The sequence below is a fragment of the Anolis sagrei genome, chromosome 5 (genome assembly GCF_037176765.1).
Source record: "Anolis sagrei isolate rAnoSag1 chromosome 5, rAnoSag1.mat, whole genome shotgun sequence".
In the NCBI taxonomy this organism is placed as follows: Eukaryota; Metazoa; Chordata; class Lepidosauria; order Squamata; family Dactyloidae; genus Anolis; species Anolis sagrei.
Window position 1 is genome coordinate 93,822,022 of NC_090025.1, and position 20,733 is coordinate 93,842,754.

The following is a 20,733-nucleotide window of genomic DNA, read 5'->3' on the forward strand; positions in this document are numbered from 1 at the left end:
TGGAGAACAAGCCCTATGAGGAGCGGCTTAAGGAGCTGGGCATGTTTAGCCTGAAGAAGAGAAGGCTGAGAGGAGATATGATAGCCATGTATAAATATGTGAGAGGAAGCCACAGGGAGGAGGGAGCAAGCTTGTTTTCTGCTTCCTTGGAGACTAGGATGAAAAACAATGGCTTCAAAGTACAAGAGAGGAGATTCCATCTGAACATGAGGAAGAACTTCCTGACTGTGAGAGCCGTTCAGCAGTGGAACTCTCTGCCCCGGAGTGTGGTGGAGGCTCCTTCTTTGGAAGCTTTTAAACAGAGGCTGGATGGCCATCTGTCAGGGGTGATTTGAATGCAATATTCCTGCTTCTTGGCAGGGGGTTGGACTGGATGGCCCATGAGGTCTCTTCCAACTCTTTGATTATATGATTCTATGGGGCCGTCACGTATTAAGAGCCACATTTCTTTTGGATTTGAGTTGCCATACATAGGATAAACGGGAAATGGCAGCTCAATGGGCCTCTGTTTACAAAATATTCATTACAAAACGTGACAGAACTTCCCGAAGGGGAAGCCTTCCTCACCCTTGTGGCAATGGGAGAGGAAGTAAGCGCGGGCCTGGAGGTTCTCCCGGTCGAAGCGGTCGATGGAGAGGCGCGGGTATTCCCGCATGACCCCGCCGAAGCTGCTCATCACGCCGCCCGCCGCAGACTGTGGGAGGAAGACTTCCGCCGCGCTCTTTTTCCGCGCCGCTTCCTCATTGGCTGACGCGGGCTCCAATGACTGCCAGGCTTGGTATTGCCGCGAGCGCGCCGGCCTGACGTCACCAGGGGCGGGACCTCATAGCAACGTGAAGCATCCTTTCTTGGCATGCTGAGTCAGGTGTTTCTCGGGGGGGGGGGGGGGGAGGAAAACGATGACGCTGCAGAATTATAGCCCTTTCGACGCCACTTTAACTATCAGAAAGTTACACCGAATGTGCCAAGATTCTGTAACGCAGAGCCCTGGGGTCTCAAGCAGTGTCAGACCAATATAATTCTACACTGGCAGTCAAAGGGCCATTCTACACTGCTATATAAAATTCCAGATTATATGCTTTGAACCGGGGCCCCTTCTACACTGCCATATAATCCAGAATTTCAAGGCATAGAAACCACATCTACTTTGAACTGGATTATGTAGGAACCTTTCTAGACAGGCCCTCTATCCCAGGATCTGATCCCAAGTTTTCTGCTTATCCCATATTATCTGGCAGTACAGATTCATATCATCCAATTTAAAGCAGAAAACCTGGGATTACTTCCTGGGATATACTTAGGCGATCCCTCGTTTTCCAAAGAGGATTGTCTTCCAGTGTTCTTGTGGGTCCGTATGTGGTTGGGGAGCCCGATTCTTGACCTGCATCTTCTTCCGCAGTGAGGGCATTGGTTTCCAGGTGGAAGGCGGTCTCGGTCGGGGTTGGCTTAATGCGCCTTCCTCTTGGCACGCTTTTCTCTTTTGCCTTCCATTCGTGCCTCTTCAAATTCTGCAGCACTGCTGGTCACAACTGACCTCCTGCTGGAGCACTCAAGTGCCGGGGCTTCCCTGTTCTCAGTGTCTATGCCAGAGTTTTTAAGGTTGGCTTTGAGCCCGTCGTTAAATCTCTTTTCCTGTCCACCAACATTCGGTTTTCCGTTCTTGAGTTTGGAGTAGAGCAACTGCTTTGGAAGACGGTGGTCGGGCATTTGGACAACGTGGTCGGTCCAGTGGAGTTGATGGCGGAGGACCATTGCTTCAATGCTGGTGGTCTTTGCTTCTTCCAGCACACTGACGTTTGTCCGCCTGTCTTCCCAAGAGATTTGCAGGATTTTCCAGAGGCAGCACTGATGGAATCATTCCAGGAGTTGCATGTGACGTCTGTAGACAGTCCACGTCTCACAGGCATATAGCAGGGTTGGGAGGACAATAGCTCTATAAACAAGCACCTTGGTATCCCTACAGATGTCCTGGTGCTCAAACACTCTCTGCTTCATTCGGAAAAATGCTGCGCTCGCAGAGCTCAGGCGGTGTTGTATTTCGGTGTCGATGTTGACTTTGGTGAAGAGGTGGCTGCCAAGGTAGTGGAAATGATCAACATTTTCTAATGTTACACTATTAAGCTGTATCACTGGCATTGGAAAGGGGTTGGCTGGTGTCTGCTGGAACAGCACTTTGGTTTTCTCAATGTTCAATGACAGGCCGAGCTTCTCGTATGCTTCTGCGAAGGTGTTTAGAGTGGCTTGTAGATCTTCTCCTAATGCACACAAACGACGTTGTCATCAGCATACTGGAGTTCTATAACAGATGTTGTTGTAACCTTGGTTTTGGCTTTCTGGAAGGCCCCAAATCAAGGGTCCACAAACTTTTTAAACAGAGGGCCAGGTCATAGCCCCACAAACTGTTGGAGGGCCGGATTATAATTTGGGGAATAAATGAATGAATTTCTATGCACATTGCACATATCTTATTTATAGTGCAAAAAACACTTTAGAACAATACACTAATTAAAATGAAGAACAATTTTAACAAATATAAGCTTATTAGTATTTCATTGGGAAGTGTGGGTCTACTTTTGGCTGATGGGATAGGATTGTTGTTGTTGTTGTGTGCTTTCAAGTCATTTCAGACTTAGGTTGACCCTGAGCGAGGGCCGGGTAAATGACCTTGGAGGGCCGTATTTGGGCCCGGGCCGTAGTTTGAGGACGCCTGCCCTAAGTCTACACTGCCAAATAATTAAGTTCAAAGGTGATAATCTAGGGGCCCTTCCACACAACCCTATATCCCAGAATATCAAGGCAGAAAATCCCACATCTGAGTGTGGACTCATATAATCCAGGTCAAACAGTCTATCTTGCTTTTTCTTTGTCAGTGTTGATGTGGAGAGTATCTGGTTTGCCCACCCTGGAACATGCAACATATCTGGGTTGTTGTAGGTTTTTTCGGGCTATATGGCCATGGTCTTGAGGCATTCTCTCCTGACGTTTCGCCTGCATCTATGGCAAGCATCCTCAGAGGTAGTGAGGTCTGTTGGAACTAGGCAAAAAGGTTTATATCTCTGTGGAATGACCAAGGTGAGACAACGGACTCTTGTCTGCTGGAGCTAGGTGTGAATGTTTCAACTGACCACCTTGATTAGCATACAATGGCCTGACTGTGCCTGGGGCAAACTTTTGTTGAGTGTTAATTAGATGTCCTTGTGTTGTGATGCAACATATCATTGCCCTTCTTTAAGGGTACCTTTCAAATCTATGATACTATATATCTCTCTGTGTGTGAATCATATCTATCTCTATATCTATGGCTGGATGGCTCTTTGTCAGGAGGACTTTGATTACGTTTTCTTGCCCTGATGAAGGGAGTTGGATTGGATGGCCTTAAGTATTTTCTGTTGATCATGGGGGTTCTGTGTGGGAAGTTTGCCCCAATTCTATTGTTCGTGAGGTTCAGAATGCTCTTTGATTGTAAGTGAACTGTGAATCCCAGTGACTACAACTCCCAAATGTCAAGGTCTGTTTTCCCCAAACTCCATCTGTGTTCATATTTGGGCATATGGAATATTCGTGCCAAGTTTGGTCCAGATCCATCATTGTTTGAGTCCACAGTGCTCTCTGGATGGAGGTGAACTACAATTCCCAAACTCAAGGTCAATACACACTAAACCCTTCCAGTATTTTCTGTTGGTCATGGGTGGCCTGTGTACTAAGTTTGGTTCAATTCCATCGTTGGTGGAGCTCTGAATGCTCTTTGATTGTAGGTGAACTATAAATCCCAGCAACTACAACTCCCAAATGACAAAATCATTTTTTTTTTTGAGTGATGGTCACTCCTTGTGTTGTGAGACGTTTTGTTGCCACGATACACCTAACAACCCAATGTTTGTCCTTCACTCAAAAAAAAAAAAAGATTTTGTCATTTGAAACTTGTAGTTGCTGGGATTTATAGTTCACCTACAATCAATACTAGAGACAAAGTTGAAGTACTTTGGCCACATCATGAGGAGACAGGAAAGCCTAGAGAAGACAATTATGCTGGGGAAAGTGGAAGGTAAAAGGAAGAGGGGCCGACCAAGGGCAAGATGGATGGATGGCATCCTTGAAGTGACTGGACTGACCTTGAAGGAGCTGGGGGTGGTGACGGCCGACAGGGAGCTCTGATGTGGGCTGGTCCTTGAGATCATGAAGAGTCGGAGACGACTGAACGAATGAACAACAACAACACAATCAAAGAGTATTCTGAACCCCACCAACGATGAAATTGAACCAAACTTGGCACACAGTTCTCCCATGACCAACAGAAAATACTGGAAGGGTTTGGTGGGCAGTGTGGCTTTGGAGTTGTAGTTCACCTACATCCAGAGATCACTGTGGACTCAAACAATGATGGATCTGGACCAAACTCTACATGAATACTCAATATGCCCAAATGTGAACACTGGTGTAGTTTGGAGAAAATAGAATCTTGACATTTGGGAGTTGTCGTTCCTGGGATTTGTAGTTCACATACAATCACAGAGCATTCTGAACCCCACTAAGGATAGAATTGGGCCAAACCTCCCACACAGAACCCCCATGTGAGCCACAGCAACACGTGGCAGGGGATTGCTAGTATATATATATAGAGAGAGAGAGAGGGACGATATAGATAGATAGATAGATAGATAGATAGATAGACAAACAAAATGAAGTTCAACAAGGACAAATGCAAGATACTCCACTTTGGCAGGAAAAACGAAATGCAAAGATACAGAATGGGGGACAATGCCTGGCTCGAGAGCAGTACGTGTGAAAAAGATCTTGGAGTCCTCGTGGACAACAAGTTAACATGAGCCAACGATACGATGTGGCGGCAAAAAAAACTGATGGGATTTTGGCCTGCATCAATAGGAGCATAGTGTCTAGATCTAGGGAAGTCATGCTACCCCTCTATTCCACCTTGGTTAGACCACACCTGGAATATTGTGTCCAATTCTGGGCACCACAATTGAAGAGAGATATTGACAAGCTGGAATGTGTCCAGAGGAGGGCGAACAAGCCCTATGAGGAGCGGCTTAAGGAGCTGGGCATGTTTAGCCTGAAGAAGAGAAGGCTGAGAGGAGATATGATAGCCATGCATAAATTTGTGAGAGGAAGCCACAGGGAGGAGGGAGCAAGCTTTTTTTCTGCTTCCCTGGAGACTAGGACGTGGAACAAAGGCTTCAAACTACAAGAAAGGAGATTCCATCTGAACATTAGGAAGAACTTCCTGACTGTGAGAGCCGTTCAGCGGTGGAACTCTCTGCCCCGGAGTGTGGTGGAGGCTCCTTCTTTGGAAGCTTTTAAACAGAGGCTGGATGGCCATCTGTCAGGGGTGATTTGAATGCAATATTCCTGCTTCTTGGCAGGGGGTTGGACTGGATGGCCCATGAGGTCTCTTCCAACTCTTTGATTCTATGATTCTATGTATGTGTCTATCTATCTATCTATTTTGTAAGCCGCTCTGGAATAAATATATCCCAGAATATCAAGGCAGAAAATCCCATAATATCTGCTTTGAACTGGGTTATCTGAGTCCACACTCATATAATGTGGGATTTTCTGCCTTGATATTCTGGGATATAGGCCTGTGTAGAGAGGCCCTGAGATGTCATTCCACAAGCCCTGGCGGTTTGTTCAAAGAACGAACCGTGAGCGCATGCGCAACGCGCCGCAGGCAATTGGCCACTTTGGACGGTACCTTTCCCAAATCAGTCAGTGGAGACGCGGCGGTCCCTGAAGCGTTTCCTATTGGCTCAGCTGACGCTGGGATCAGGGCACGTGCGCGGTTGCTAGGCAACCCACCACAGCGGCTGGGCCTGTGGCGAGGGAGGGAGCGTCGCGACGTCGGAGCTGACGCGAGGTGCGGACAGAGCAGAGGGGCCGTTGTTTGGGGTCGCCAGCAGTGGGGAGTCGGTTTTGTCGCAATGTGAAACGCTGAAAGCCGACTGGGCGGAATAGGAAGCTTGACGGCAGAGTGTGTGCCTGTGTATTCGTAAACTGAATGTTTATTTTTCCCTCTCAGAGAGGACTGTCACTGATTGGCTGTCTCTCTAGTCCCGCCCCCTGCCAGTCAGTTTCCAGGAGCAACGTCCTTGGTCTTTATTGCACGTGGCGATGGCTCATAGTCACCCTTGTTTTGACCATAAAGGATGCACAGAACTTCCTCCGTCCCTTAGAAGTGAGCTGTAGGCCAGGAATGGGCATCTCTGGCCTTCCAGCTCCAGGTCCCTATTATCCCCCAGCCTTGGTTTTGCTGATGGGCATTGAAATGAGATGTTTTCATTGGGACAGTCTGTGGATATGGAGGTCCAGCTATACAATCCCAAGACCTTCCTGAGATTGTAGATTATCCTTCTTCTTTCTAAGCTATTTTCCCAAAGGAGGGGTTAGCATTGTGACTGTCCTTTCCATAGGACTTTGTTTTGGGCATTCTCAGGTCTCAGATTGGCAGCACACATGTCTTCGTTGATGGTATCCATCCTTTCTTTGGTTCTCTGTGTAGTCGGCGTCCGGCAATCTCCAAATTCAGTATTGTTTGTGCTACTGATGTTGGTTTTCTTCTCATGGCATGGCTATATCACTGTAATTTTGCTACCTGCATTTTCTTGCTGGTCGCTTTTGTTCCTAGTCTTTGACAGGTGTCATCATTTGGCACATGGTCAAGAAGTGTCAAGACAAGTGTCCATCTCAGCATTGTCGTTTCCATTGTGTTAAGAATGTGTTCATGTTTCTTAGGCACCTTCCACACAGCTGTATAAAATCCACATCAAACTGCATTATATGGCAGTGTGGATTCACTGGGTTGTTGTAGGTTTTTTCGGGCTATATGGCCATGTTCTAGAGGCATTCTCTCCTGACGTTTCGCCTGCATCTATGGCAAGCATCCTTAGAGGTAGTGAGGTCTGTTGGAACTAGGAAAATGGGTTTATATATATATCTGTGGAATGACTAGGGTGGGACAAAGAACTCTTGTCTGTTGGAGCTAGGTGTGAATGTTTCAACTGATCACCTTGATTAGCATTTGATGGCCTGGCAGTGCCTGGGGCAATCTTCTGTTGAGAGGTGATTAGGTGTCCCTGATTGTTACCTCTCTGTTGTTTTGCTGTTGTAATTCTAGAGTTTTTAAAATATTGGTATCCAGATTTTGTTCATTTTCATGGTTTCCTCCTTTCTTTTGAAATTGTCCTCATGCTTATGGATTTCAATGGCTTCTCTGTGTAGTCTGACATGGTGGTTGTGAGAATGGTCCAGCATTTCTGTGTTCTCAGATAATATGCTGTGTCCAGGTTGGTTCATTAGGTGCTCTGCTATGGCTGATTTCTCTGGATGAAGTAGTGTGGATTCAGATAATCCGGTTCAATTCAGATATTGTGGATTATCTCACTTGATATATCTGGGTTATATGACTGTGTGGAAAGGTCCTTTGTTGCTGGCCAGAGGGCTACCTGGTGAACAACTGTAGTGTAGCCTTGAGTTGGTCAGGCATTTTTGAGTCACACAGAATGCCATTAGTTTGCTGCCATTTCAATCAGGCTGCATTTATTGGTGACCGTACATCTGGCATTGTGTTGCCATCTATGGAGACCAGTGACTCTAGGGGCCCTTCCACACAGGCCTATATCCCAGATTATCAAGGCAGAAAATCCCACATTATCTGAGTGCGGACTCCCTCCTGCCCTTTAGAAGGATGGTAAAAACTTGGCTATGGGACCAAGCTTTCGGAACAGGGCAGTAAAGTAGCAATAGGAAAGATTACCAGGCCAGCCAATTAGAGTTGACGCTGATGACCAAGATGGTTTTAAACAGTGTATTTTAATATTTTGATAAATGTTTTTAATGTTTATGTATACCCATATGAATTCTTGTCCCGGCATTGAATGTTAGAGTCCCCTTCGGGGTAAGAAGGGCAGAATATAAATGTTTTAAATAAATAATAACCCAGTTTAAGGCAGGTATTGTGGGATTTTCTGCCTTGATATATTCTGGGATATAGGACTGTGTGGAAGAACCCTGGGCATTTCAATTGGGTGGCCTTCTTTAGTGCTTGTCCATTGATTTGAATTGTTTGAAGGCCACATTCAAGATACTCTGTTTTGGGTATGTTCAGCTGAAGTCCATTTTCACTGAGGGCCCTGCCACACAGCCCTATAACCCAGAATATCAAGGCAGATAATCTACAATGTCTGCTTTGAACTGGGTTATCTGAGTCCACACTGCTATATAATCCAGTTAAATGTGGATTTTATACAACTGTGTGGAAGGGGCCTAAGACTGTCACTCTATGTCTGCAGCTGTTGTTTGAGGGCTGCACGTTTTTGGTAGCCTAGTGCTATATCACCTGCATATAATAATAATAATAATAATAATAATAATAATAATAATAACAACTTTATTTATACCCCGCTACCATCTCCCCAAGGGACTCGGTGCAGCTTACATGAGGCCAAACCCACAGTACATCAGTAAAACAAAGGCAATAACAAAACCAATCAATTCAAAACAATATAAATCACATAAACAAACAATAAACAATATAGGAGTGTTCAGGGCTGCATAGTCTGCAAATCTGCTGCAGCTGTGTCCATGCAGAGTATGAATGATAAGTGAGAGTGCATGCTAACAGGGATGTTGAAGGGTGGTGAAATCCCTGCACGGCAGCAGATCATACTTGTTGGCATAGATTATGCAGCCTGGCAATAATAATAATAATAATAATAATAATAATAATAATAATACCCAGAGGGCATGTAGTACATTCGTTCTGGTCACTTTTGTTCCCCCAAAAGTGCACAGAACACATTCAGGCCTTTTCTATACTATCCTTATATCTCAGATCTGATCCCCGTTTATCTGCTTTAAACTGGATTATACGAGTCACTACTGCCATATAATCTGGGATAACAGTATAAATCTGGGGTCAGGTCCTGAGATATAAGGACAGTGTAGAAGGGGCCTCAAAAGTCAAAAACCAGATTCCTTTTTCTCTAGAGCTTCATTAAGTTATTCATACTTTTACTTAAGAAAACAATGAGTTTTGGCACAGTTTGAGGTGTTATTTGCATTCATCATATTCTGTCTCTCTTTCTTCAGCAGCTCTAATGGAAAGCCCAGTTATGTTCATGGATAGTAAGGATGTATCATCTGCAGCCTTCTCTGGAGAAACAAATATGATAGATGAACCTGGTACTTCTTTCAGTAGAGAAACAGGTGGCCTTGAAGACATGTAAGTGGTGATTATATAGGATCTTCAAGTCAATCTGTGAGTAAGTCCATGTTCACTCTTTGCTGAGAGATCTGTGACATATATTATTTAAATATATTTATCACACCCCAAGTGGTTGAGATAAATATGAGCACTGAATATTTGTGGTTTGGATTACCTTATATGTATTTTCTCTTTGTGTCATGGTAGATAACACTATGTAACACAATTTTGTTTCTGGGTTATAAACGTCATTTCCAAATTGCTTATGTCATAAAAACACGGGAAAGGTTTATTGAACTGCAAAACCTTTGTTTTTGCAGAACATGCTGCAGCACATTTTGCTATAGTTTTACAATGAATATCTCATAGAACCTCAACCAATTCAACATAGTTTGTGGCAGCCACAAAAAACAAAGTTTCCAGAGCATGACAATTACTTTCAAAATAAGTACCACACAATTTAACAGGAAATAACACTTTCAAACTAGTAACAAATTTTGTTACATAGTGTAGTGAAAAAAGCACTGTTTTTTATTTATTTCCTTGCAATACATGTCCCTTCTCTGAATAAATGTTGAACAGACATTGGAAGGGAGAAGGTCTCTGGGTTAGAATAACTTCCTGAGAGCAGGCAGCAATACACTTGTGGTAAACGCTTATTGTGTATTGTAGAAGGCTTTCACTTCCAGAATCACTGGGGTGTTGCATCTTCAAAGGATCTTGTTATTGTGCCATCACTGTACATGACTGTTTACAAGTAAAAAAAAATATAAAAGTTCCCAGCCCTCATGCTTACAATCTAAACAAGATATGACAGAAAAGGAAAAGAAGATGAAACATGGGAAGTGATGAAGTCCAACAATACGACTCTTCTTTGGCTCAAAGACCACAGAATGGAAGGAAGATCTTTCCGTTGCTTCTAGGCCTAGAACATGATGGAGCTGTGTTTGCCTCTTATCTCCCTCTCTCTGAAACCAAGGCCTTTGATTTAGAGGGAAGGCCTTTCATCTGCTTCTGGGCTTAGGCATGAAGGAGCTACGTCTGCCTCATCTCTTCCTCCAAGGCCAGGGCAGTTGCAGTTGTGATGGAGATTATAGTGGCTTTCTCTGTTATTGTTATTATTTATTGTTTACTTTTGTGTATGAGATTTATTTTAACTGTTGTATTGATTGTTTTTATTGCTTTTACTATTGATGTACTTTGGACTCGGCCTCATGTAAGCCACACCGAGTCCCTTGGGGAGATGGTAGCGGGGTATAAATAAAGTTTATTATTATTATTATACCACTTTTCAAAATTTCATCAACAAAAACATCATTGACTACTGTTCTGTCGCGCGCCGGGCCTGTAATAGCTGTACTTTTCTATAGGACGTATACTTTAAGCCCAGCGGGAAGCCAGGGGCGCCTCAAAGAGAGGGATTTTTCTGAAGTGATGGTCTTTAGAGTCTTTAATGATACAACAAAGTCTTTATTATGGAAGAAACAACAAATTTTCAATAGTTCAAACAACACTTCGAGGCTTCCTTAGTCTAGTCTTCAATGGACTGGCACCTGACTTCGATCAACTGAACTTTCTCTGTAGGAAAAAAAAACCCTTTTTAACCTCTCCCAGGCTGCTTTCTATCTATGCCTCGTCGGTGTGGGTGCTACTACCGAATCCAAGTGCGTCTGGCTATCAAGCAGACCTTACTGGCTGAGGCTTGAAGATATATCAGCTGAGTTCAGTAAATCAGTTTCCCTGGATGATCCTTTTTCCTTGGATGCTCCTTTTCCCCTGGATGCTCTTAAGAAAGGAAGCTTTTCTACGGGATGAGCTGGTCTACATCCTATAGCTTAGCTACCTTGTGTGAGACTGACCAAAAAATGGCTCCTTTCCCTCCCAGAGCCCAGAATAAGGGGCGGAACCAAAGCTTAATTATGATGGACAGGAGGCCTGTCCAATGACTGCAAAACAGATAACAGAAAGAAAATAAAGTTGGAGCTCTTGGTACAGCCGTACCAGCACAACTACTGTATTTGCTTATGCATACAATATATAAATGCTATAGAGCCCCTCCCACTATCTTTAACTGCCATTCCTCTGGCCAGGAAGTGGGAGTCAGGTAGCCAGACACAGCTTCATCATGTCCTATTGCCTATATCTTATTTATTATTACATCTTGTTTACATTGTAAGTCTGATGGCAAGTTAACTACAGTTTTGTTAGCCACTCTGAGAACCTTTGTGGCTGAAGAATGGGGTATAAATAAATAAATACCCACACTTACTCAAGTCTAATACACCATCAAATCTAATGCGTACCTAAATTTTCAAAACCCTGAAACCAGAAAAAGTATTTGCTGATGTAAGTAATGCGCAGCAGCAAAAAGTGCACTCTTTGTAATATGGCCATTATAGTTGCTGTCTGCTTAGAATTCCTTCTTTAAAAGCAAAAGTGTTAGAACACCAAAGCTTCCAGCAATGGAAAGAAAAAATTAAGAGTGCTTTTATGCTGTAGAAAGAGTCCACTTTAGCTGCCTTAGTTCAATGTTGTGGAGTTGTGGGGGCTATAACTTGACATGGTCTTGAGCCAAAGAATGTGGATGCTTCACTAAACTACAAATCCCAGGACTGAATAGCATTGAGCTATGACAATTAAATTATAAATGATATCCCTTAAATTATAAATGATATCCCTCAAATTATAAATGGACCCTCTGAAGCAACTTCTCCTTTTGACTTTGGCTCAGCACTAAGATTACCGTATTACACAAATATAATGCACATCCTAATTTTGGCAAGGTAATTTAGCCAAAAAAAGGTGAACATTAGATTCGAATAAATATCTGGGGCACAAAACAAAATGTTAGGGCGGTTTGCATAGTTTGGGGGTTGCATCGTCATCCCCCTCAGACAGGAACAAAGATTTTTTTTTTAATGTTAACCATCTTTTTAAAATGTAATCTGCTTCTAGTGATTAGCTTTTTTATATCTTTTAGTTTGATGTCTAATTCTGTTAAGTGATAAACTCAATGCTCTTACTATTTTGTATTATGTTTTATTGCTTTAATGTGTTTGTATCTTTCGAGAATTGATTGTTTGCCTTTTTGTGTGTAAACTTCCCTGAGTCCCTTTGGGGAGATAAGTTTGTTGTTGTTCATTCGTTCAGTCATCTCCGACTCTTCGTGACCTCATGGACCAGCCCACACCAGAGCTCCCTGTCGGCCGTCACCACCCCCAGCTCCTTCAAGGTCAGTCCAGTCACTTCAAGGATGCCATCCATCCATCTTGCCCTTGGTCGGCCCCTCTTCCTTTTACCTTCTACTTTCCCCAGCATAATTGTCATCTCTAGGCTTTGCTGTCTCCTCATGATGTGGCCAAAGTACTTCAACTTTGTCTCTAGTATTCTTCCGTCCAATGAGCAGCCGGGCTTTATTTCCTGGAGGATGGACTGGTTGGATCTTCTCGCAGTCCAAGGCACTCTCAGAACTTTCCTCCAACACCACAGCTCAAAAGCATCTATCTTCCTTCGCTCAGCCTTCCCTAAGGTCCAGCTCTCACATCCGTAGTTTACTACAGGGAATACCATGGCTTTGACTATGCGGATCTTTGTTGCCAGTGTGACAATCTATAAATATGATTTTTAAATTATTATTATTATTTATAAAATGCTCATTGTGCCAAAAAAGCTCCCAAAATAAGAAAGATTTTTATTCCACAGATGTGTATCCTGTGGAATTATTTTATGAAGATGCCAGTTTTATTATGAAACTCTTTGATAAGTGTTCATAGATGTTTGAGTACCAAGGTTTCACATCCACATTCATGTAATATCTTCTTTTAGCTGTTTCTTTTTGTATGTCTAACTGTAATTTATTTCAAAAATTATTAATGACAGGAAATTAACTGGGGATGTTTCTGAAGACTCCAGCAGTACTAATATCAAACCAAAATCCATTCAGCGTGCCAAAACGTGGTCAGATGAAGTTGAGAATCTGTACAGATTTCAGCAGGCTGGATATAGGGATGAAATTGAGTATAAACAAGTGAAGCATGTTGATATGGTAAGATATGATAATTAAGGAAATATTATGTTATTTATTGAGGAATCCTGTTCTTTTAAAGGAGATTTTGAAATTTTGCTTCTCCCAGAATTGCTGCTCTAAAGTATGCTCCTGCTCGTGTTTAAAGCCTCTAAAGCAGTGATTCTCAACCTGTGGGTCCCCAGATGTTTTAGCCTTCAACTTCCGTAAATCCTAACAGCTGGTAACCGGGCTGGGATTTCTGGAAGTTGTAGGTCAAAACACCTGGGGAACCACAGGTTGGGAACTACTGCTCTAAAGTGTGCTCCTGCTCGTGTTTGCACCATGTGTCATTTGACCACAGTGTTTTTGACTTTCCATATTAAGTGATTAGTGTAAATATGCCCAGGGTTGCAGAAATGAAAAAGGGCCAAGAGTACATTGATAAATAAGCACAGATGTTGATGAATATACAAATGTGGACACAATTGCTCTATTTGTCCCTAGTTAATGTATTTTGAAAAGTCACTCAGAACTGCTTCTCAATGAAGGAAGGGCTGAACCAACTATTTCTGTCATCTATATAAATAAAAATGTAATGTTTGTTTGTGGGATTAACATAACTCAAAAACCAATGGACGAATTGACACCAAATTTGGACACAATACACCTATCAGGCCAACAAGCGACCATCACTCATAAAAACACAGAAAAACACAGCAGAAGAGACGTTAAAAGCCAAAAAACAAAAAATACATTACAATGCATGCGCAAAACCACATATATATATGCAAACACACACATACACACATGTATATACACACAAAACACATATACACAGACTGGGCCACAGCAAGCCGTGGCAAGGGACGGCTAGTGCATCCATAAAAATGGATTCCTTCTGCCTTTTAAAAACAATAACCAGTGCTTCCTTTACTCCTCTTAACTAATGAAAATGAATCATACTCTTAATGGGTAAAGGAAGGAAGAGAATTGCTCGAATGGTAGCTACATCTCCTTTAAATTCAGCCTGGCATAATATAGCATAGTAGCATTTGATCAAAGGATTGCATGCAGATGCTTTTGCCAGATATGGTGATGTGACAGTGTCCCTCTTTAGTTGCAATGAATCTGGACTGGGGAATGTTATTGGAATGCTTTGATGTCTATTCTTTAAACACAATGCATTGACTGTTTGATGTATTTCCTCTCCAGAGGCACTTAATGCTGTAATCAGGTTGTACACATAGGCCCTGCAGCATGTCATTCCTAAGAGTAGAAAGAAACAACTCCAACAATATGTTAATTCTAGGTAAATGTCCTATTCAGTTGTGGTCATCAATAAGTACTGAGATTTACAAGCACTGGCTTTTTTTCCAGAGAATTTCTCACCCTTAGAATGTGTTCTTTGATTTCTTTAGTTGTCATGGTGATCTGATGAGATTTATTTTGAAAACAAAATCAGTCAAGATCACATGCATGGACCACCAAACACCCTTCTTAACATTATGGGTCCTTCTTTTTTCATCAAAGGAGATTTTACCACAGATATTTGCATAAGAAACTCTTGTGTCCTAAATGTACTTGAAAGTATCCTTTACTAATTGGGATGAATGGTCCACAAGCCTCATGAGTGATGGTCATAAGACTTGGTAAAACAGGCAAATATTGTAGGACTGAAGGTTTGGCTTTGTACACTTTGATAGTCCGTATCATTGTAATGTTTATGGAAGCTGCTGCTATAACTCAAGTCTTACAAGGGAAGAAGGAAAATGTTCATAACATTTTGTTTTATTTTATGAAGCGGGCATGGGAGTTGATGGAGTTGAAAAGACAAGAATGCAAAACATCAGCACTGGATGAATTGCTCAACTTTTCCTTTATGGAACATAAAAATCAAGCTAGCAACTTTGTCTAGTACACTGAAAACATCAATACAGTATAAATGAAACCTGGAATAGTATATTGTACCATGAATTATGCTCAAGTTCACAGCCTCTCCATGCATACATGCATCCATTAGCTTTTCCTTTTCTTACCCATCAGCAGTCTGTGCGCTTCAATGGGTGTTGTTGGGTTTATATGTACAGTGGTCCCTCGCTACTTCACGGTTCGCTTATCGCAGCCTTGCTGTTTCATGGTTTTTTAAAAAAGAATTTAAGTAGTGAGGGAACACTGAGTATTGAGGAGGTGTCGCAGGGCCCCCAGGCGGTGATGAGGAACAGGAAGAAGAAGGTAAGGAGAGTGAGGGGGGAAGAAGAGCTGCCCCTTCGGCTTCCTTACCTTCCTCTTCCTTGTTGTTGCCTAGGGGCTCTTGCTCTGGGCCCACAAGGTTCCATTCTGCCTCCCATGCTCTTTAACATCTACATGAAACCGCTGGGTGAGGTCATCCGGAGTTTTGGAGTTGGTTGCCATCTCTATGCAGATGACACACAACTGTACTACTCTTTTCCACCTAACTCCAAGGAAGCCACTGGACGAGTGTCTGACCGCTGCGGCTGTCTGGATGAGGAAGAACAAGCTGAAAATCAATCCCGACAAGACAGAGGTCCTCCTGGTCGATCGTAAACCGGATCGGGGTATAGGATGGCAACCTGTGCTGGACGGGGTTACACTTCCCCTGAAGTCATAGGTCCGCAGTTTGGGTGTCCTCCTAGACTCATCACTGTCGCTTGAAGCTCAGGTGTTGGCGGTGGCCAGGAGGGCCTTTGCACAATTAAGACTCGTGCGCCAACTGCGACCATACCTCGTGAAGGCGGATCTTGCCAGGGTAGTCCACGCCTTAGTCACTTCCAGATAGGACTACTGTAATGCACTCTACATGGGGCTGCCCTTGAAAACGGCCCAGAAATTTCAATTGGTCCAACGGGCGGTGGCCAGGTTGTTAACTGGTGCTCCTTACAGGGAGAGGTCAACCCTCCTGTTTAAGGAGCTCCACTGGCTGCCTTTAATTTTCTGGTCCCAATTCAAGGTTCAGGTGCTTACCTACAAAGCACTAAACGGTTTGGGACCCGCTTACCTGCCTGACCGCATCTCTGTGTATGAACCCACACGATCTCTTCGTTCATCTGGAGAAGCCCTGCTCACGATCCCACCTGCATAGCAAGCACAATTGGTGGGGACGAGGGATAGGGCTTTCTCTGTGGTGGCCCCTCGTCTCTGGAACTCTCTCCTCAAGGACATCAGCAGGCCCCGTCGCTAGCAATCTTTAGGAGGAGCTTGAAAACGTGGTTGTTCCAGTGTGCCTTTCCAGAATAGGAAACTCCTAGCATTATGTCCCAACGCACTTTATCAGAGATCTAGGATATCTGAATGCCCATCCCCCTCCAAAACACTCCACCTGGTCATGCCCAGCACTTTTACTTTTAATTATTACATTTGGCCCTGCCATTGTTTTTAATTGTGTCATTGTGTGTTGTCAATATTATTGCTTTGTTTTCGGAGTTATTTTGCTGTTTGTTGTTGCTGTTGTTTTTACTATTGTATTTGGGCTCGGCCTCTTGTAAGCCGCACCGAGTCCTTCGGGAGATGATAGCAGGGTACAAATAAAGGTTTATTATTATTATTATTATTATTATTATTATTATTATTATTGCTGCTGATTGGGCTTTGCGACTGAGGAGGCGCCGTGGGGCCCAAGCGGCAGCAAGAGGCCCATGTGGCAATGAGGAGGAGGAAGAGGAAGGTGAGGAGGTGAGGGGGAAATAAGAGCCGCCCCCTCGCCCTCCTTACCTTCCTCTTTCTCCTCCTCGTCGCCACTTGGGCCCCGCGACTGAGGAGGCATCGCGAGGCCCAAGCGACAGCAAGAGGTCCTATGCGGTGACGAGGAGGAGGAAGAGGAAGGAAAGGAGCGTGAGGAGGGAAGGTGAAGGCGCGTCCCTACTTCGCGGAATTTCACTTATTGTGGGTGGTCCTGGAAAGTAACACCCGCGATAAGCGAGGGACCACTTTATAGTGTTGCGGCTCAGCTGGAGCCTCAGGCAGAAGATGATGGGATTCCGATTCATGAAGATGTTCCTGTTGTTTTTGAAGAATCTGAGGAGATTCAGTTTCCCATGGCAAGGAATGTTTCAGATGATGTTTCTGATGTTAGGGAAACTAACCAGGTGCAGATGGAGGAGGATGGCTCCCAGCCTGACAATTCTCAGGCGCCTAACAAGCTATTCGACCTTGAGAGCTATGAAGATTTAGATAGGGAGGATCGCTTACAATTCAAAGTTCGCCGCAGTGCGAGGCTTGCTAACAAGAGGAGTTTAGGGGTCAATGGAATGCGTTCATCTGGGAAAGTATATTAAACAGGGTGTTTGAAGGCAAATCTTTGTCAGTGCAACTTCTGCGAACAACCTGGTAACTTATTTGGATTGCCTTCGCTTTTGGACAATGTTCTTGGCTTCCTGGGACCCTGTCTTGCTGTCATGGAATCTTGTTTGATCAATGTTCTTTGGATTATGCTTCATGCTGTTTGCTATTAAACTTTTGAAACTTACTTCTGCATTTAAGACTTTTCCTTTCTTCAGTAAACTACAAAATCTTCAGCCTTGGTGTGGTTTGGTGTTTGGAGCAAGATAACTCTATTATTATTATTATTATTATTATTATTATTATTATTATCTTTATTTGTACCCCGCTAAGATCTCCCGAAGGACTCGGTGCGGCTTACAAAGGCCAAGGCCCTCAATAAAACAACAGCATAACAAATACAACAATAAAACTCATAAAGCAAACCAATAAACATTAAAGCAATAACAGTAAAACATCAAAACAATACATCACGACACATTTAAAACTAGGGCCGGGCCAAATGTAATGAATAAATTAAAAGTGCTGGACATGACAGGTGAAATGTAAGGATTTTAGGGTAGGTGTGATGTGCAGGCAATCTTAAATCTCTGGTAAAGTGCGTTTGGGACATGATGCTGGGAATTTCCTATTCTGGAAAGGCACACTGGAACAGACAGGTCTTCAAGCTCTTCCTAAAGACTGCCAACGTTGGGGCTTGTCTGATGTTCTTGGGGAGAGAGTTCCAGAGCCGGGGGGCTACCAAAGAGAAGGCCCTGTCCCTCGTCCCCACCAAACGTGCTTGTGCGCAGGTGGGATCGTGAGCAGGGCCTCTCCAGATGAACTCTGAGCCGCGACATATATATAGAGAGAGAGAGGGAGGGAGAGACAGAGGGAGGGAGAGAGAGAGAGAGAGAGAGTTGTTTTTAAAAAGAGTTATTTTTGTTTTTAAGCAAACCCTGAGATTTCCCCATTTTCTTGGCATCATCATTGTGTGCAATAAGTGGCCATTTTTCAATTACATAAGTTGAAATTACATACTCAAGATAAAAATATCTGCTATTTGTATATAGGGCAGGGGCGAGGGATTTGTGTCCCTCCAAATGTTCTTGAGCTATATCTCCTCACAGCACTATTCAGCGTAGACAATGATGAGGATGCTCTGGGTTGCAATTCAAGAACACATTGAGAGCTCCATTATTCTCATTTTGATATAGGACAACAAGGACTCCTTTTGTTACTATTTGTGGGATTTGGAACCTGCTCTTTATGCAGTAGCCCCATTTCCCTGGTCACAGAAAGAACATGAAAAGTAAACACAATGAAATCACAGTAGTCAATCTTATTCAATGTGAGTGGGGGGGGGGGGGGGGCAGAAGGACCATTAGAGCCAAAAGAATTGGATCTTAAACACCTAGCTGGATGAATTGATTTGTGCTTCTTAAAATGTCTTCATCAAGGTTTACCTCCTTTGAAATGATTTCCCAGAGTTGAAAACACCACATCTGAAAAACAGTATCAGGCTTCATTTGTAATGGCTTAAAGCCTATTCATTTAAACTAGGTCACATAAATTCCAAGTTCAACAGAATAGCATCAGTGAGAGAGTAACAAATAAAGGGAAGTGGAAAATTACCTAGTTTGGATTCAAGCCATTTTGTATTAATTTATGAATGTATAAGCTAAGGAAATGCATGTGTAGTACCCATATTTGCATGGATTGTCGAAGGCTTTCATGGCCAGAATCACTGAGTTGTTGTAGGTTTTTTCAGGCTATATGGCCATGGTCTAGAGGCATTCTCTCCTGATGTTTCGCCTGCATCTATGGCAAGCATCCTCAGAGGTATCCTCACTACCTCTGAGGATGCTTGCCATAGATGCAGGCGAAACGTCAGGAGAGAATGCCTCTAGACCATGGCCATATAGCCCGAAAAAACCTACATATTTGCATGTCTTTCCCTCTAGCTGGATTGAGGTATGTATTTGTAGGGATTTGCCTACATGATAGGTAACAGAGTTCATATACTTTTAGCAGTTTTATGGAAGAAAACGTTTCAAGAGATGAGGCTTATATTTCACCCTAGAATTGTTTGTGCAACGTATTTATGGATTTATTTAAATTGAATGTGTATTTTCCTAGCTACTTAAAATATATGAGCATTCCCCCTCCTTGTCATTCTGTATAGGTTGAAAGGTGGCCGGAAACTGGATTTGTGAAGAAACTCCAAAGAAGGGACAATACTTTCTATTATTACGACAAGGAAAGAGAATGTGAAGACAAAGAAGTCCATAAAGTGAAAGTTTATGCTTACTAATTTTTGTTACAGTTCAGTATATTTGTTTTGGTGGGGATTTTTTTTAGCTGAAATGTTTTGAAATTATTTTATTGCAGTTATAAATGAAATTGAAAGTATTAAAAGCATGTTTGAGTCTAAATTAATCAGATTTTAAATATCTTTCTCTTTTCAAGACAAATCCATAGAATTATGATACATAGACTGTGCAGTTATTACAAACAAAAGTTTAATTTAGGGAACAGTGATTCCACTGCTACTTAAATTTAGTACAGGTCATTTTTATGACTCTGTCAACAATTAATATATGTCTCATCAGCACATTTAAATATTTTTCTTTCCTAAAGACAAAGGATATCAATTATGTTTTTAAAAATGGAGAGCACACCTGTAAAATTGGAAATGATTTGCCAGCATTGCTGTTGATAACAACAATTTTTAGTAGTGTTGTTGAGTGCAACTTTTGCCACTAGAAAGATAGATAATACATATTCCTATTTGCACGATTACATACGGTAGTTCTCTAATGAATACAGTTGGCCCTCTGTTTCCGTAGATTATGCGCTTCCCACATTCAACTATCCACAGCTTGAAAATACATTTTAATGCAAATAGTTAACCTTTAACTATGGAATTTTACACAGTAAGACTTCAGCATCCATGGAGTTTGGTATCCACAGAGGATCTGTCAAGGTCAGACGCCAGCCAATTCAGATAATAAAGTTTATTGCTCAAACAAACTCAAAACAGCCCCAAATCAGTCTAAAAGGCATAAAACACTTAATCTTCAGTGTGAAACAGCTCAAAAGACAAAAAAAAAAAAAAAAAAAAAAACACCTCCAAAAAGCTAAACCAGAATACAATCTGGACTATCCAGAGATATAATCCAGATTAAATTTAAAATGCTTAAATTCAGTTCAGACTTGCTCCGTCAAACGA

The 20,733-nt window shown here is 42.7% G+C and overlaps 2 protein-coding genes across 5 annotated transcripts in view; one reads left to right on the plus strand and one right to left on the minus strand.

The window, feature by feature from the left end:
- DCLRE1C (DNA cross-link repair 1C) overlaps window positions 1-684 on the minus strand; it is a 28,682-nt gene extending 27,998 nt beyond the window's left edge. For both annotated transcript variants that reach the window (XM_060779573.2, XM_067468896.1), the window contains exon 1: window positions 568-684. In XM_060779573.2, the coding sequence (XP_060635556.2) occupies window positions 568-676 (109 nt within the window). In that variant the 5' untranslated portion in view covers window positions 677-684. The remainder of the gene's footprint in view (window positions 1-567) is intronic.
- A 5,034-nt stretch (window positions 685-5,718) lies between these two features.
- MEIG1 (meiosis/spermiogenesis associated 1) lies at window positions 5,719-19,940 on the plus strand. Of its 3 annotated transcripts, none has more exons than XM_060778205.2 (4): window positions 5,719-5,875; window positions 9,106-9,238; window positions 13,100-13,265; window positions 19,687-19,940. In XM_060778205.2, exons 2-4 carry the CDS (start codon window positions 9,114-9,116, stop codon window positions 19,813-19,815), a joined length of 420 nt encoding a protein of 139 aa, XP_060634188.1. In that variant the 5' UTR covers window positions 5,719-5,875; window positions 9,106-9,113; the 3' UTR covers window positions 19,816-19,940. The 3 variants fall into 3 exon arrangements, with proteins under 3 accessions (XP_060634188.1, XP_067324999.1, XP_060634187.1); XM_067468898.1 differs by having other exon boundaries at window positions 9,109-9,238; XM_060778204.2 differs by lacking the exon at window positions 5,719-5,875 and adding an exon at window positions 6,141-6,239.
- The last annotated feature ends 793 nt before the right edge of the window (window positions 19,941-20,733 follow it).